The sequence below is a fragment of the Podarcis liolepis genome (genome assembly GCF_965112155.1).
Source record: "Podarcis liolepis genome assembly, chromosome: 3".
Taxonomy (NCBI): Eukaryota; Metazoa; Chordata; class Lepidosauria; order Squamata; family Lacertidae; genus Podarcis; species Podarcis liolepis.
In genome coordinates, this window is record NC_139557.1 from 23,719,646 (window position 1) to 23,736,322 (window position 16,677).

Consider the following 16,677-nt stretch of genomic DNA (forward strand, 5'->3'; position numbering starts at 1 on the left):
GGGCGCCACTACCAAGAAGGCCCTCTGCCTGGTTCCCTGTAGCTTTGCTTCTCGCAATGAGGGAACCGCCAGAAGGCCCTCGGTGCTGGACCTCAGTGTCCGGGTAGAACGATGGGGTGGAGACGCTCCTTCAGGTATACTGGACCGAGGCCGTTTAGGGCTTTAAAGGTCAGCACCAACACTTTGAATTGTGCTCGGAAACTTACTGGGAGCCAATATAGGTCTTTCAAGACCGGTGTTATATGGTCTCGGCGGCCGCTCCCAGTCACCAGTCTGGCTGCTGCATTCTGGATTAGTTGTAGTTTCCGGGTCACCTTCAAAGGTAGCCCCACGTAGAGCGCATTGCAGTAGTCCAAGCAGGAGATAACCAGAGCATGCACCACTCTGGCGAGGCAGTCCGCAGGCAGATAGGGTCTCAGCCTGCGTACCAGATGGAGCTGGTACACAGCTGCCCTGGACAAGGATTTAACCTGTGCCTCCATGGACAGCTGTGAGTCCAAATGACTCCCAGGCTGCGCACCTGGTCCTTCAGGGGCACAGTTACCCCATTCAGGACCAGGGAATCCTCCACACCTGCCCGCCTCCTGTCCCCCAGAAACAGTACTTCTATCTTGTCAGGATTCAATCTCAATCTGTTTGCCGCCATCCATCCTCCAACCGCCTCCAGACACTCACACAGGACCGTCACCGCCTTCACTGGTTCTGATTTGAAAGAGAGGTAGAGCTGGGTATCATCCGCATACTGATGAACACCCAGCCCAAACCGCCTGATGATCTCTCCCAGCGGCTGCATGTAGATGTTGAAAAGCATGGGGGAGAGGACAGAACCCTGAGGCACCCCACAAGTGAGAGCCCAGGGGTCTGAACACTCATCCCCCACCACCACTTTCTGAACATGGCCCAGGAGGAAGGAGCAGAACCACTGTATGACAGTGCCCCCAGCTCCCAGCCCCTCAAGACGGTCCAGAAGGATGTTATGGTCGATGGTATCAAACGCCGCTGAGAGATCCAGCAGAACTAGGAAACAGCTCTCACCTTTGTCCCTAGCCCGCCGGAGATCATCAACCAGTGCGACCAAGGCAGTTTCAGTCCCGTGATGAGGCCTGAATCCCGACTGGAAGGGATCCAAATGGTCCACTTCTTCCAGGCGTGCCTGGAGTTGTTCAGCAACCACTCGCTCAATCACCTTGCCCAAGAATGGAAGATTTGAGACTGGGCGATAGTTGGCCATCGTGGCCGCATCTAAATATGTTTTTTTAAGAAGCGGTTTAATAACCGCCTCTTTCAGCGGGTCTGGGAAGGCTCCCTCACGGAGGGAAGCATTCACCACCCCACGAAGCCCATCGCCCAGCCCTTCCCGGCTAGCTTTTATAAGCCAGGATGGGCAAGGATCAAGGAGACAGGTGGTTGGTTTCACTCGTCCAAGCAGCCTGTCCACATCCTCGGAGGTAACAGATTGGAATTGATCCCACGCAATTTGACTAGAGAGGACTCTAGCACTCTCCCGCCCCGGCCCTGCTCCCACGGTGGCGTCTACCTCTTCCCGAATCTGAGCGACTTTATCTGCAAAAAACTTTGCAAAATCATTGCAGGAGATCATGTGGCCCGTACTGGGCACCAATGTAGCAGGTGGTTCTGCTAAATTGCAGACCACCTGAAAAAGTCTCCTGCTGCTGTTTTCTGCAGATGCAATAGAGGCGGTGAAGAAAGTCTTCTTTGCCGTCGCTACCGCTACTTGGTAAGCTCGACATTGAGCTCTAACCTGTGTCCAGTCAGCTTCAGAATGGGTCATCCGCCACCGGCGCTCTAGCCATCTCAAAATTTGTTTCATTGCCCTCAGATCCGTGGAAAACCACGGGGCTGTCCGGGCTCCATGCAATCGGAGAGGGCGCTTCGGAGCCAAACAGTCAATAGCCCTGGTTAACTCCACATTCCAGCGGGCCACCAGGGAATCAGCTGAAAGGCCATCAACATGGGATAAAGCATCCACTACCACTCTCTGGAAACCATTCGGATCCATTAAGTGGCGGGGCGGACCATCCGAATCGATCCTACCTCCCTGCAGAGGGGAAGGGTCGCGGAGAAGTCAAGTTGCACCAGGAAGTGGTCTGACCATGGCACTTCTTTCGTTTCACTTTTACTTAGTGTCAGATCACCAACATCCATGGAGGTAAACACCAGGTCCAAGGCATGTCCGTGGCTATGGGTTGGGCCAAACCTATTCAGGGACAGCCCCATGGAGGCCATGCTTTCCACGAAGTCCCGAGCGGCCCCTTGTAAGGTTGTGTCGGCATGGATATTAAAATCCCCTAGGACAACCAAACTAGGTGTCTCCAGGAGAACATCCGCCACGACCTGAAGCAGCTCGGGCAGGGAATCCTTGGTGCAGCGGGGAGGTCGGTACACCAAAAGGAATCCTGTACTGCCCCTATTGCCCAACTTCCAGAACATGCACTCAGAGAGCTGGGTCTTCCCAATAGGACGCCTGGTGCAAACTAATGACTTCCTAAAAATCACTGCAACCCCCCCCTCCCCGCCCACAAGGCCTGGGTTGCTGTTGGTAAGAGAAACCTGGTGGACAAGCAGCGGCAAGAACAGGCCCATCTGCTTCATCCAACCAAGTCTCTGTTACACATGCCAGGTCAAATCCTCCATCCATGATCAATTCATGGATGGCAGTGGTCTTATGAATCATTGACCTGGCATTGCACAGCAGCACCTTCAGGTCATGTGGGTATCCCTTGCTGATTCTAGTATCCGTCCGGTCAGGACCAGACCCGAAGGCAGGGATAGTCCTCAGACAACGACTAAACCTGCCTCCTCTGTAATGACATGGTCTGGTCTTAGCGTAACTCCTCCTCCTACCCGTGATCACTGAGATCGGTTGTCCCAGCGCATCCCCTCTGTGGAACATGCCCCAGCCATTTTGTTGGCTGGGACCACTCCCCGGCAGCCCTGACCCCTCCCCTTAAGAACAAAATAAGACCTTAAAACAATAAAAACAAAAAACAAAACAAAACAAAACAAAAAACCCCAGAAAACAAAAAGCAATACAAATAAAAAACTATAAAAATTACAAATCCATTAAAATCAAACAAATTCGCAACTAAACATCCATCCCACCCCATCCCCGTCCCCGCATATACAAAAAAATAAAATAAAAAGGAAAAGGAAAATTTTAAAACATTTTAAAAAGAACTCTGCGCCCCTCCGGATCCCCCTGGGCCACAGCAGCAGTGACAGCAACCGTCCCTGTGAGGCTTCAGGTCCCGCCCTGGGCCAGGTGGTAAATGGCAGGAAGGAGCAGGGCCCTCAGACACTCACACAGGAGAGTCCTCCTGGGCAACAGAGCGCGGCAGTCCTTATGAGGCTTCAGGCCCTGCCCCGGGCCAGGTGGTAAGCGGCAGGAAGGAGCAGGGCCCTCAGACACTCACACAGGAGAGTCCTCCTGGGCAGCAGAGTGCAGCAGTCTTTGTGAGGCTTCAGGCTCCGCCCTGGGCCAGATGGTGAGTGGCAGGAAGGAGCAGGGCCCTCAGACACTCACACAGGAGAGTCCTCCTGGGCAGCAGAGTGCAGCAGTCCTTATGAGGCTTCAGGCCCCGCCCCGGGCCAGGTGGTGAGTGGCAGGAAGGAGCAGGGCCCTCAGACACTCACACAGGAGAGTCCTCCTGGGCAGCAGAGCGCGGCAGTCCTTATGAGGCTTCAGGGGCCCCCCGGGCCAGGTGGTAAACGGCAGGAAGGAGCAGGGCCCTCAGACACTCACACAGGAGAGTGTGAGTTTTACTGAACGCTTTAACTTGGGGATTTTCCATGGGGCTATATTAAGCTCTCTAAGCTCCTAGATGGGTTGATAATTTACTGTTACTCTTCTCTTGCTAGCTAACACCTGGTGTTTAACCTTAGATCACATGAGAGGTATTGAATTGCAAATCACCATTTTGAAAGGGAGTGGCCTTTGGTCTTTCTTCCCAGACTCCTTGGGGTAGGGATACGTAAATGAGCTCAACAGCCTTGGGGCTGGAATACAGGCTAATGGAGTCTTTGAGAGAGAGCTATGTTTGTCAGCTCTGATTATGTTATTTTATTTCTAAGAAGCTGAGCCTGTGCTGGCCATTGCACATGACCGTATGGATATTTTGGATGTATCATTTACTGTGTTTTGTTCTGTTTTGAATAAAGTTCTGCATGTAAAGCTTTGAATCAAACATGGGTCTGGACAACGGCTTATTCCAAAATGAACCAGTTGTTATGCATCCAGTTGCTTCAAGCTGTGCAATCTGCAATAACCCTGGCAAGACACTGCCAGTCATTGTGGACTGACTTTAGGGGTCTGTCATACTTTTATAGTGGATCTTGTCCAGTTCATTGGTGGCACTGGAAACGATCTCCCACATAAATATATCCTCGTTGGAGTAAAAGATGTTAATTATCAGTGACATAAACTGGGCAGCCTCTGCCTGGAAGACACAGGTCTCACCTTTTCACTATGCTGTATTTCTTTGGGCATTTTGATGAAAGTTGGGAGATAAGCCAGTGATAACCCTCTGTTTGCTGCACACATGAAGGGTTATTTATCTGATGTTAGTGAACTAATCCACTACCACCTATAGAGGAAACTCTCTATAAGACCATTACAGTGGTACCTCGGGTTAAGTACTTAATTCGTTCTGGAGGTCCATACTTAATATGAAACTGTTCTTAACCTGAAGCACCACTTTAGCTAATGGGGCCTCCTGCTGCTGCCGCGCCACCAGAGCACCAGATTTCTGTTCTCACCCTGAAGCAAAGTTCTTAACCTGAAGCACTATTTCTGGGTTAGCGGAGTCTGTAACCTGAAGCGTATGTAACTGTACATAGATAGTCTAAAATTACCTAACTGCACAACTGCTAGTTTATGTTGGATGTACCTGTACTGGAACAAATTTTGTTGTTTTTAATATATTCAAAAAGTGCATGTATATATATTTGCATTGTTTAAATGGCATGCATAATGAGAGATTTTGATTATGCTCCCTGCTAGTAGCAGCTTTGTCTTGTTGCCAGCCAGCATGTGTTTAATTATTATAGCAATCAGTTCACATGCGCTCTTGTTCAGCATTTGTAAATGGGAAATCTGGTTTTAAACCATTTAAATGGCCTTGATTAATCAACCCTGCTCCACGTTTGCTTTGTGACTAATTTATCGTTTTGTTCCTCCTCTTGTCTTCAACTCTCCAGGTTGTACAAAACAACTTTGTCCTCTTTTGTTCTGCTGCAACTAATCTTCACAACCACATTGATTATTTAGTGCTGATTGTCTTGGTAAGCATGTGGACAAAGCAGAGCCTCCTTGCAAAGTATGTTGCTCTTAAGCTCTTATTTTCATAATATGGTATGCATATCACTATTTAGACCCTGGATCATGCCACACCCAGGGTTAATTTCATGTCATCAGGCAAGTAAATGATCTGGATTGCAGCTAGGAAGTTGGACAGGGTGTGAAATTCATTGAGTTTGATTTGCGTTTTAAAAACATGATTTGCTAACTCTCTGATCAGCTTTTTGACCCATGTTTATCGAGTTCACATGATAGAGATGGTGCAGTGGGTTAGTGTGTCTGGCTTTTAACCAGAAGGTTGGTGGTTCGAGCCCACCCAGGGATGGTTTTGGGCAGGATTCTTGCATTGCAAGGGGGTTGGAGTAGATAACAGTTCTGTGATTCTATGAGAACTGCTTTGTGGTGAACCCATAAGGCCTAGTTTGTGCCCCTCCCTTTTTGTGATGTGTGCAGTTATTCATATGGTGCTTCCTTGAATCCCTTGATATGAAGCATGCTTTCTCCTGTAATGGTTTTTCCTCATCATTCATAGATATCTGCAGCACTGAGCGTTCCATGCTGGCAATGGTTTCTGAACAAGTTTGGCAAAAAGACTACAGCGGGTGGGATATCAGTAAGTAAGCAACTGAGGCACTAAATGCAAGCTGGCATTTTTGTACTTTAGAAATAGCCTTTTCTGGGATTGCACCAAACATTTTTAACAATGCTTTTGAAACTTGAGACACCTCCCCCCTTTTGGCCTTTGTGTTTCTTTGCCTAGCCAGGCCAGCATAGGCTCCCAATTTCTGGTTATCGTTCAGATTTGTCTTCATTTTTCCTGCATTCCCTCCTACTTTGGATTGGATCATTCTCTCCTTCACACTATGGGCTATACTCTGCCTTGATAGGTAGTATGTAGATTATATAATGCAAGGTTAATTAAAGGCTACTTCTGGTAACATTGCATTCTTTCCTGCAGTCTTCAAGAGACTACCCAGTGTTTCCCTTGAAGCCATTGTTTAATCCAGTAAAAGGGAAATCTTGATTAATTTTAACCACAGGGAATGTTGACGATGGCAAACTGCTTGATTTTGGCTGGTATAGTATAAAGCACGCTTAGAACATTCTTAAATTGGTCAACCTGGTACTTTTATCTTTCTGAAATTTATAACATGAAGTCTTAGAGCATTTTATTTTCCTAAGGGCTTATTCTCTCATGCCTTTAATCAAGGTTCTCTGTCACCACTCTGGTTTAGAATATCATATAATTGCTTACCCAAATGAGCTAATTATAAAATCTGTGCATATCAGGAGTTCCTGAACTGTGTCAGGGAGGAAGATACTTTGTAAGTGCAGATTTTCTGTTACAATTAACGAGAAGGCTAAGAGCAAGCACTACCTACAATCATTTGTCTGCAAAGAGCATAGATACATCAGCCGTGAATTTATTTCCTGCTTCTCTGCTTATGCTAGCAAAGCTTTTAAGAATATTAGTGTGAGCCTCTGGAATGTTGGGTCATACTCCTTCTTTACAAGAAAATCCCATTTTATGGCACTATTGGTTTATAAATATCTGGGTGCTTTGGCTTCCAAGTGGGTAAACACTGCTCCTGTGCTTAATGTGTGCACATGGCAATCTTGTATTGTTGGAGTGCTCTCTTGTGGTGAAACAAGATCTATTGCTGAGCACTACAGACTAATTCAAGTGTGTGTATTTCTCATTCAGAGTTCTGTTGATTGTTGACTCTTTCGTTTTAGAAACACTGGTTATTATAGGCAGAGCTGTCTAGCTGAGTGTCTGCTTATGAATGATTAGGCAGCGCTTCTAAGCAGAGCTTGCTCAGCTATGTACAGTCATGCCTTGGAAGTTAAACAGAATCTGTTCTGGAAGTCCGCTTGACTTCCAAAATGTTTGGAAACCAAAGTGCAGCTTCTGATTGGCTGCAGGAAGCTCCTGCAGCCAATCGGAAGCTGCGCCGGATGTTTGGCTTCTAAAAATCTTTCAGAAACTGGAACACTAACTACTGGGTTTTGATCGTTCGGGAGCCAGTTTGTTCGGGACCCAAGGTGTTTGAGATCCAAGGTACGACTGTATATATTTGATGCTTGCATAGCATGGGGAGCATGAGCCAGAAATGTCTGGCCCATGCACACCTGTAAGAAATTATAAAATTAGAAAGATATGGTGTCAACATGGATTGGCAGATATGTTCCTCACAGAGCAAACTGGGTGTGTTCTACACTGTGGTGGATACGAGATGCACTGTGTGAGGCAGAGGCAGGAAGTCCATGATTTCCCCTGCAGCAAACACAGCCTGCATCTTTAACCTCTTGAGTGGATGACCACATGTTGCATATAGAAAGCACAAGTGTGTCTGTTGTGTGCAGATTTATAGCTTCTGCAGGTGGGGCAGAGGGCCCCAAAATAAATCAGGGCCCAAATACATGTAATAAGAGGTTTGACTTCAGAGTGTCAACAGGTGAAGCTCTCCCCGTAATTGTCTTTCCAAATGACAAAAGGCTTTAAGCAGGTCATATTTCTACCTGCATACAGACGCGAAAACCAGGGTCTTCCCCGAATGCCCACCCTGTTCCATGAAAAAAACACAAGCTTCATGAACTGCAAACCAAATGTATGGTTTTCATCAACTGATCTTAGGCTGACAATACTGCATTTGGTGCAAGACTGGGCTTAGTAATTCTGGATGTTGTTTGCAGGGAAGGTAGTCAGCCTTTCGATTTAGAGTAGTTAAGGTCCAGGTGCCCATGCTTGGATAAATTTAAGACTAAATGGTTAAAAAGCAAGCAGTTGTCACGATCCAAGGGACGTCCTCAGGAACTGGGGTCCACTAACAGACGATATAAGCCTCCACCAAAACACCCATGCCACCACCGAGGGCAGGGTTGCAGGTGCAAGGGAAAGCGGTTTGGATTCAGAGCGCTGGAAGAAGCCTTTTGGACCCAGAATGCATCCTCCAGCCTCCTCAGGCTCTCTCCTAGGGAGTTCCCAACAGGGAACTTCTTAGCGCACCCAATCTCAGCGGAGTTCCCTGTCGGCATTGCTCAGCTGATGGGAACTGGCAGGGAGCCCTGCTTGCAAAGGAACAAATCAGAAGCTCCCTTTAAGCTGTCAGCTGTTCCTTTATAACAAAGTCCGTACCTGATCCACATCAGACATAGCAGGTATGAGGCAGGTGAGCACCATTTGTAGGATACAGCGTTGCAGGCCAAATGGGAGCCAGGTCCCCCACTCCTGCTTCTCAACTCCACAGTAAGTAACACTGATCTAACCATACACATTTCTCCCGATTTCCGTTTCTTCCAGTTGATGATTCCTGCTTCGACCTTGCTGGTGTTCTTTCCAGAACCGGCTGTTGCCTACCTTTCGGCTGGTGTTTCAGGGATTAGCATTGCAGCCTCTTTGCTGTTGCCATGGTAGGACAGTCTTATAGGTGTGTGTGTACGTATGTGTACCAGGTACAAAACCAACAGTTATCAGCATTTAAAAGGAAATATCTGTTACACAGTAGGATGTGCGGGACATCAGACTTTGTAGTTTCTGTAAGGTATGCGCTTATGCCCTACCTGTGCCCTGTATCAGGGCACTAAGAAAAAGAGCAGTGTATCACAGCAGACATTTACTCGCCCAAACTCACAGGCCAGTTCTTTTTTCGCCTGCACGCAGTGAAAGCAGCTTCCTAAGCTGAAGTTAAAAGCCACTTTTCATGCTATTTTCCCCCTAGCATAGATAAGGGATTGGGTGTGGAAATATGCAAAAGGGGATGTGAGAAGAGTTGCACAAATGTCTTGTTTCTCTCTTTAATCCTCACCTTAGGAGAAGCAGCCTCTGCCATATTAATACTTCCTTGAAATGTTAGTCATCACTAAGAAGGACTTAAACTTACATTTATTCATCTCCTATAGAGAGCACACCTTAAGATGGCTACTGCATTTGTAAAAAGGTTTATGGGAACATAATAATAAACGTACAACATAATTTGTATTGGTTGAGAGCAGATCAAAGAGCTGTTCAAACAGAGGAATGAATTTTCTTGAGAGTCGCAGTGGTGTTTTCAGCCAGTATAATACCTGCAGATGCTTTGAAAATCTGCTATCTTGTTAGGAGCATAGATATTTGGGACCTCTCTCTCTCTGTCTCTCTCATTATGGCTTGAGAGGTTTTACAAATGTCTCTTACTGTAACTCATTACAAAAGTCCTCCTGGGGAATATGCTACACATTCAGTTTTATTCTCTGTTGTTCTAGACATCACTAACCTATCAGCAGAAGTAATTAAATTTGATGTTAATCAAGAGTGCAGTCCCAGCCTCCCTCCCTCATGCTTATTCCAGAATAGCAAACCTCTGCCAGTGTTAAGTTTCTATCCATTAACCTGCGAGATCATTAATTGCTTCGGGATTCCTACCTGACCTGACCTAATTAGTTTGTAAACCCTCCATGTTTTACATAAGTGGTATAATATTTATTAATTGTGCCACAAAAGATGAAAACGTCTTTCTTTTAAAGTACTGTATGCTGCTCATTAAAATGTCACATCTTTTTCCAGAAATATCTAATGGATGTGTAATTATTTTCATTGGTTGGTTAAAGGTCCATGTTGCCTGATGTAGTCGACTACTTTCGGGTGCAAAATCCTAATTCAGTAGGACATGAAACCATCTTTTATGCTTCATATACCTTTTTTCATAAGATGTCAGCTGGGATTGGACTAGGAATTTCTGCAGCTAGTCTGAAGTGAGTAAAACGTGTGCACACGCACACACACATGGTTGCTCCAGACATAGATATAGGACCACATTATAAATATCCATGTGTCAGTATCTGGGTTCTTTTAGGTACATAGGAACCCAGGGCATGGTAAACTAATGTGGGGTTTGTTCAGTTAAACTCTCAGTATCACTTATAGTTCAAGGCTCTTATTACCACTAGAACCAGCATCCACACCCAGGAGTATCAGTAAGCAGGAAGTGGTGAATCTCTGAGTATCAAACCTAGTGAGAGCCAGTCAAGTGAGGTGGCTAAAGAGTCAAACTAGGTCTGAGGAGCATCCAAGTTAAAATCCTCACCATGAGGTTTGCTGGGCAAAAAGAAAAACAAACAAATACCAAAAAGAGAGGTTCACTAGATGACCTTAGGCGAGTCTCAATTTCTCAGATTGCAAACCTGCCATGTTGTAAAAATAGGCAGCAGGAGACCCTCGAATGACATTCTGAGCGGAATCTAAATGTGAAAATTAGTATTTGTTTACCTGATACAAAAAGCCTTTTGGAATCCAAAGCCAGTCCTGCTTAGTTTTCAACCTACTTGGAATATGCAAGCTATGGATTTTGGCTCTTTCCTAATGAGGGTTGAAAACAACACCACTCATTTAACAGCTTGGAAGCAGTGTGTAGAGACAAGTTCCTACATGTCAAATTATATTTATTTCATAAAATCTATATGCTGCTCGATTGTAGAAAACCTCAAAGCAGTTCACATGTACAAATTGTTGTTGGGGGTGCTGTGCGAACCTGCACAGATGTACAATTCCACTTTCCATGGCTAGTATGATGAGTCTCACCTTTCCCTACTGACCTTGAAAGTGGGGAAAGGGGTTGGGTATCATCCCCACAGTTATACTGGGCTTATGAAGCACAAACTACAAGCCTCAGTCCTCTCTATCAAACGGATCCGCTCCCAAGTGTGTAGGAATTGTTCCAACAGTGATGTTGTGCCCCAGAGCTGGTCAGAGGCCTCCAGAAGCTCTGTGTAACTGCAAAGGTGATTCCTTACACCTTCCCTATACCCAAGCTTAGAGAGGGAGGAGGGAAATAGGACTGTCCTTAATCCTGCACTGTGTTTTTCCGAGATGCAGTTTGAAGTTGGGTAAAGTCTCTGCTCCTTTTGGTTGCTACCACAGCCACCTGAAGTTTGTGGACCCCTGTGCATTTATATTGCAAATTTCATCAGAGCTCCATTGAACTGCCTGAATGTGCATTTTGATGTGAAATAGGAAGTGCATCAGTTAAAAAGTCACAAAATCCAGCTAGTGTTTGAGTGAGTAGCAAAGACTCCACATGCAATTTTTAGTGCAAGACAATTTAAAATGAAGTCTTGCCTCAATGCAGTGAACATGCTCTACTCCTGTTTAGTGTCTGCAGACAGGGAACTTATAGTTCACAGAATTTCTAGCAGATAATGAATTCTACTGCATTCTGCTTGCTTAAAAATGTCAAAAAAGTTTCATAGGATACAAAGTTTAATAAATACATGTCCTTGTACAGGGTGAAATAAATTAATTCCACAATGTGAAACTGGTTTGCCGAAGATTTCGGCTACAGAATGTAGGTAATAATTGGCTCATTGCTTCAGTCTTGACCACAGCGAAAGGTCTGTTTCATGACTCTGTTTCATCTGTAAGCCCCTGCCTTCTTCATTACTCAGATCTGGCATCAGCAAGAAAAACAATCTCCAAGGAAGCTGAGATGATATCAAGGAGCCAGTGAAACCCCAGGGGAAAAAATTATGGGGAAGGCTCTACATTGTGGGTGGGAGAGGTTACACACACACACACACACACACACACACACACACACAGAGTAAATAGTAGTATGAAGATACGACTGTAACATCTGTATTTATTTTTTTAATAGTCTTGCAGGCTTCAAATCAGGGGTTTGCAAACAGTCTCACAGTGTTGTTATCATGCTGAAAGTCTTGGTTGGAGCAGTCCCATCTATTCTCGTGCCATTAGGCTTGTTTATACTCATTTTCTATCCAATCAATGAAGAAACTCGACAGGAAACAAAACATGCCCTTGAAAGACGAAGGTAAGTATGTACCTACAACAGATTCTCTTAGTGCTCACTATGGAAGAGAGAGGCTATTTCAAAAGCAAACCCCTTGTATTACGCTGCATACAGAGAACCCCTTTACTGACCTAGAAAACAAAGCCTTTTACTTTGAAAATCTTACTACATTGCTTGACTACCAGCATTTTCTGGCTTCATTTCAGCAGAGGCTCTATAGGCTTTCCATATGGTATGATGTAAAGGTAAAGGTACCCCTGCCCGTACGGGCCAGTCTTGACAGACTCTAGGGTTGTGCGCCCATCTCACTCAAGAGGCCGGGGGCCAGCGCTGTCCGGAGACACTTCCGGGTCACGTGGCCAGCGTGACATCGCTGCTCTGGCGAGCCAGAGCTGCACACGGAAACGCCGTTTACCTTCCCGCTAGTAAGCGGTCCCTATTTATTTACTTGCACCCGGGAGTGCTTTCGAACTGCTAGGTTGGCAGGCGCTGGGACTGAACAACGGGAGCGCACCCCGCTGCGGGGATTCGAACTGCCGACCTTTCGATCAGCAAGCCCTAGGCACTGAGGCTTTTACCCACAGCACCACCCGCGTCCCTATGGTATGATGTAATGCCCTGCTATTGCATTTTTGCATTGTTAATAATGTCAGTGCAAAGCTGCAAAGGGAAGTGCAAAGGGAAGTGGTTTTTGTTGACTGCCCCTTCGCCTTGCACTTCTCAGGGCCACCTCCTACAGTGTTCTGGAGGGTCCATCAACACTCTAAAGCAGCAGTAGGGGAGAGGCCCCACCGGTCCAAAAGCATTCCCCACCTCTGAGCTACAAGCTGCCACTTCAAATACTACAAAGGGGCAGGACCATGTAACCGCCCTGAAAGTTACAAAAGCATGGAAGAATAGTTGCCAGGTTCCCAGTGCCTCAGGAACAATCTCAGATGATGCATAACTGAAACGAAACACTTCAAAAAGGCTGGGTTCCGGGGATGCAGGTGGCGCTGTGGTCTAAACCACTGAGCCTCTTGAACTTGCCATTTGGTAGGTCGGCAATTCGAATCCATGTGACGGAGTGAGCTCCTGTTGCTCTGTCCCAGCTTCTGCCAACCTAACAGTTTGAAAGCACACCAGTACAAGTAGGTAAATAGGTACCGCTGTGGCGGGAAGGTAAACAGCGTTTCCGTGCGCTCTGGCACTTGTCACAGTGTTCCATTGTACCAGAAGCGGTTTAGTCATGCTGGCTACATGACCCGGAAAGCTGTCTGTGGGCAAATGCCAGCTCCCTTAGCCTGAAAAACAAGATGAGCATCGCATCCCATAGTCACCTTTGATTGGACTTAACCATCCAGGAATCCTTTACTTTTTACCTTTATTAGATGTCATTGTCTTAGCACCTATGTTACTATGTCAACCACAGAAAGCACATTTCTTCATGTGTGGTTCTTTTGCATTTTTTAAAACAGGCATCGTGCAAGCATTTTCCGTGAGAATGAAGAAATCACTCCTCTTTGAAAGCCGAATAGCTTGTGGTAACGAAAACCTAACCAGGCAGCAGTGCTTTGTGGGATAAAAGGCTGTTCCTTATTCCACCGAAGCTTTATTTCACGGATGATACACACATCTATTTATCAAGGCTAAATGAATTCAAAACACATTGTAACTTGGAGCATAGTTTGGAGAGGAATGCTTAGAACTTGTATGTATAGAACACTGGGGAAACTGCTTGCTGCTCTTTCCACTGATCTACAGCTATACTGAAGATTGGAAAACAAGCTGCCTTCTAAGTATTGCCCGATGGTCTGTCTCCAAGGATGGGTAGTCCTCAAAATTTCAACTAAGAGGTCACGTTATCCATGCCTACGCAGACTCTCTGTTCATCAAACAATCCCCTTTCACAATTTGTTATAAATAACCGATTAGAGCAAAAATAAAAATGGGGGGATCTTCTTTTCTTCATCAACCCTTCAAAGTGTCGGCATGTTTTCATGATTTTAAAATGTAATGTTTTTCACCTTCTACTTATCTAAATCAAGACTTTTATAGACACTTGGTTATGTCCCATTAAAAGTGGCTCTATGCAAAAACATATTGCCAAATAGAAAGGCTTGCTTTTCATGTGCTTTTTAAATTCAAGCCCATATTTAAACTATCAAATTAAGGCTGTGACAAAACAAGGGCATCTGTAATCCAGCACGATGCTCCAAAAGAAAAGAAAAGAGCAAAACCTTTAAATGTGTATTTGCTCCTGTAAAATGTTGGAGATTTGCTATCCTAAGTGAACGGCTAGCTCCATGATTATTTACCTGGAGATAATAATATTGAGTGTGGCTCTTCAAAATCAAGGGTTCAGACAATTGCCACTCCGTTGCATTATTACTTTTGGCATTTCTTGGTATGATAGTGTGTGCAAGAGGGTTGGAGGTAGTTTATTTAAATAATAACTAATCAGGTGAAAACCATATTTTTTCCAGGTACTATATTATTGGGAGAACCCTTTTGATTGCTACATTCTGAAAGTCAAGACTTTCAGAGGTTATTGCACAAAATAGTTGACACTCTTTGGGAGTACCACATGGTCCACCACTGATTTTGTAGTCAGATGTTCATGTGGAGGTTCTGTTGTTGTTGTTTTGAATTGGCACCTTCATATTGGAGTCACAATTTGGGTAATTTCTATGGCGCTTTTCTGAGCTGCTAGGACTCTAATTGCAGCAGAAGTGCATACAGCCTTCAGATGGAGGCACCAGTTCCTATTAATAGCATCTCCAAATGAACACCACCTGCTCATGAGCTCCGCGGCAGATTCCACAGAAGTTTCCAGATAATGTAAATAATTATCCGTTCAGGTGCCAAATGCTTGGGACAGGAGTGATTAGTCAGTGTTGTGTCTGCCTGTGCACACAGAATATTGGAATTCTCTTTCACAATGTGCTAAGTTATTGTCTCCCAATGTCACTCTGTAACTGTCATCCAGATTAATGAAACTTTCAACTTGAAGCCAGTCCACACATAGAAAGAGGTACAAAAGCAGAGCACACGGCTACATGTGTTGCCTTCCTCTGCTTGCAAGTAAATTGACTCTCCAGGTACGTTCTTAGTGAGCTAAAAATATCCAATGCAGCATGTAGCATTGCTAGGAAATCTAAGCGGGGGGCAGATTATATGGTACATGGCAGGCTTTGTGACCAGTGTTGGCTGGATATGATGAAGTACAAAACTCCCATTATCACACTTAGCTGTCGGCAGAGAAATTGCACTATTTTTACAGTGAAGAGCAGGTTCTCTCAGTCTGACCTGGTACATGTTAGACTTTTAATGGCTAGAGTGTATAGCTGAATGTATTTGGAAATGGAGAATGTATTTTTGTTAATGAACTGTAGTGTTTGTAAGTTTAAGTTTAAAAGCTTTCACAGGGTTGGGGAAAATTCTGAACACTTAGAACGGGCACATTTAAGTTATTTTGGAGCACAACCCATTGAAAGCAGATCATCAGCTGGCCCCAATGAATGAGTAGATTTGAGGATTTAAATGTTAAAAAGTATGCTATTTGGCACTGCTTGCCGTGATACCTCACAACAAAGCAAAAAAGTTGCTTTTGTATCTAATCCTGAAGCCTAATGTACCTGGGAGTTGTCAAGCTATATATGAGCTGAATGGGGTGGTGGAAACTAAACGCTTCTTCCATTAGATAGTGGAAATTAAGCCTACAAAATACGAGACTAGGCCACTGTATTGTTTAAGGGTCTCAAAGATGACACAGTAACCCAAGGAATTTCAATCTTTCTGCTGCCAAGAAAGCTTGTCCTCCTTTACGGTCTCTGTGCAGCCACAAGGGATGTCAGAGAATTCTGGCAGAAGCTGAAGGGGAAATCAGTATCATGTTTGCTTATTTGTCCCATGTCCCGAATGGTATGTCACTGTTGATGCTTTTAGTCTTCAACCAACATGTATTTGATTATATTTCCCCCCGTTTGCATTATGCTTGCTTTGCATTAAAATGAATGGGATGGAATAACAATGACAAAGTAATTTATTCCAGAAATCACATAGGCTCTGTATTTTTGCTGCAGCGGACAGCAATATGAGTAAAGCTTTTGGTGCAAGGCAAGCTGCAGTGGATGCCACAAATACAAGACACAACAGAAAACGATGTCTTAATACATCCCTAGCAGCCACATACCAGTTTTTAAACCTGTGAAAACCCTTCTGGAACTGAAAGCACGCCCCAGTATGCATTCAACACTCCCCTGTAGGTGAACACTACAAGGGAAGATAGTATTTTTCACTCTATAAGACGCACTTTTCCCCTCCTAAAAAGTAAGGGGAAATGTGTGTGCGTCTTATGGAGCGAATGCAGGCAGGAGGCTCTGTCAGCGCTCCCTTTAAAGAGCCTCGTGGAGTGTGTGTGCGGCTCTTGGGGGCTTTTCCCAAGGAGGGAGAAGGGCTGCCCTTCTCCCTCCTCGGGGAAAAGCCCCCAGGAGCCGCACACATGCTCCGCACGCTCTTTAAAGGGAGTGCAGCTCTTGGGGGAGTCTTAGTCGCGTGCAGGCTCTCCCAGGCAGGGGGATGAGGCTGCGC

At 45.3% G+C, this 16,677-nt stretch overlaps 1 protein-coding gene across 2 annotated transcripts in view; it reads left to right on the plus strand.

Moving 5' to 3' along the window:
- Positions 1-14,059, plus strand: part of MFSD2B (MFSD2 lysolipid transporter B, sphingolipid) — a 36,331-nt gene extending 22,272 nt beyond the window's left edge. For both annotated transcript variants that reach the window (XM_083495631.1, XM_083495632.1), the window contains exons 9-14: positions 5,218-5,301; positions 5,850-5,930; positions 8,622-8,731; positions 9,908-10,051; positions 11,950-12,126; positions 13,563-14,059. In XM_083495631.1, coding sequence (XP_083351757.1) covers positions 5,218-5,301; positions 5,850-5,930; positions 8,622-8,731; positions 9,908-10,051; positions 11,950-12,126; positions 13,563-13,611 — 645 coding nt within the window. In that variant the 3' untranslated portion in view covers positions 13,612-14,059. The remainder of the gene's footprint in view (positions 1-5,217; positions 5,302-5,849; positions 5,931-8,621; positions 8,732-9,907; positions 10,052-11,949; positions 12,127-13,562) is intronic.
- The last annotated feature ends 2,618 nt before the right edge of the window (positions 14,060-16,677 follow it).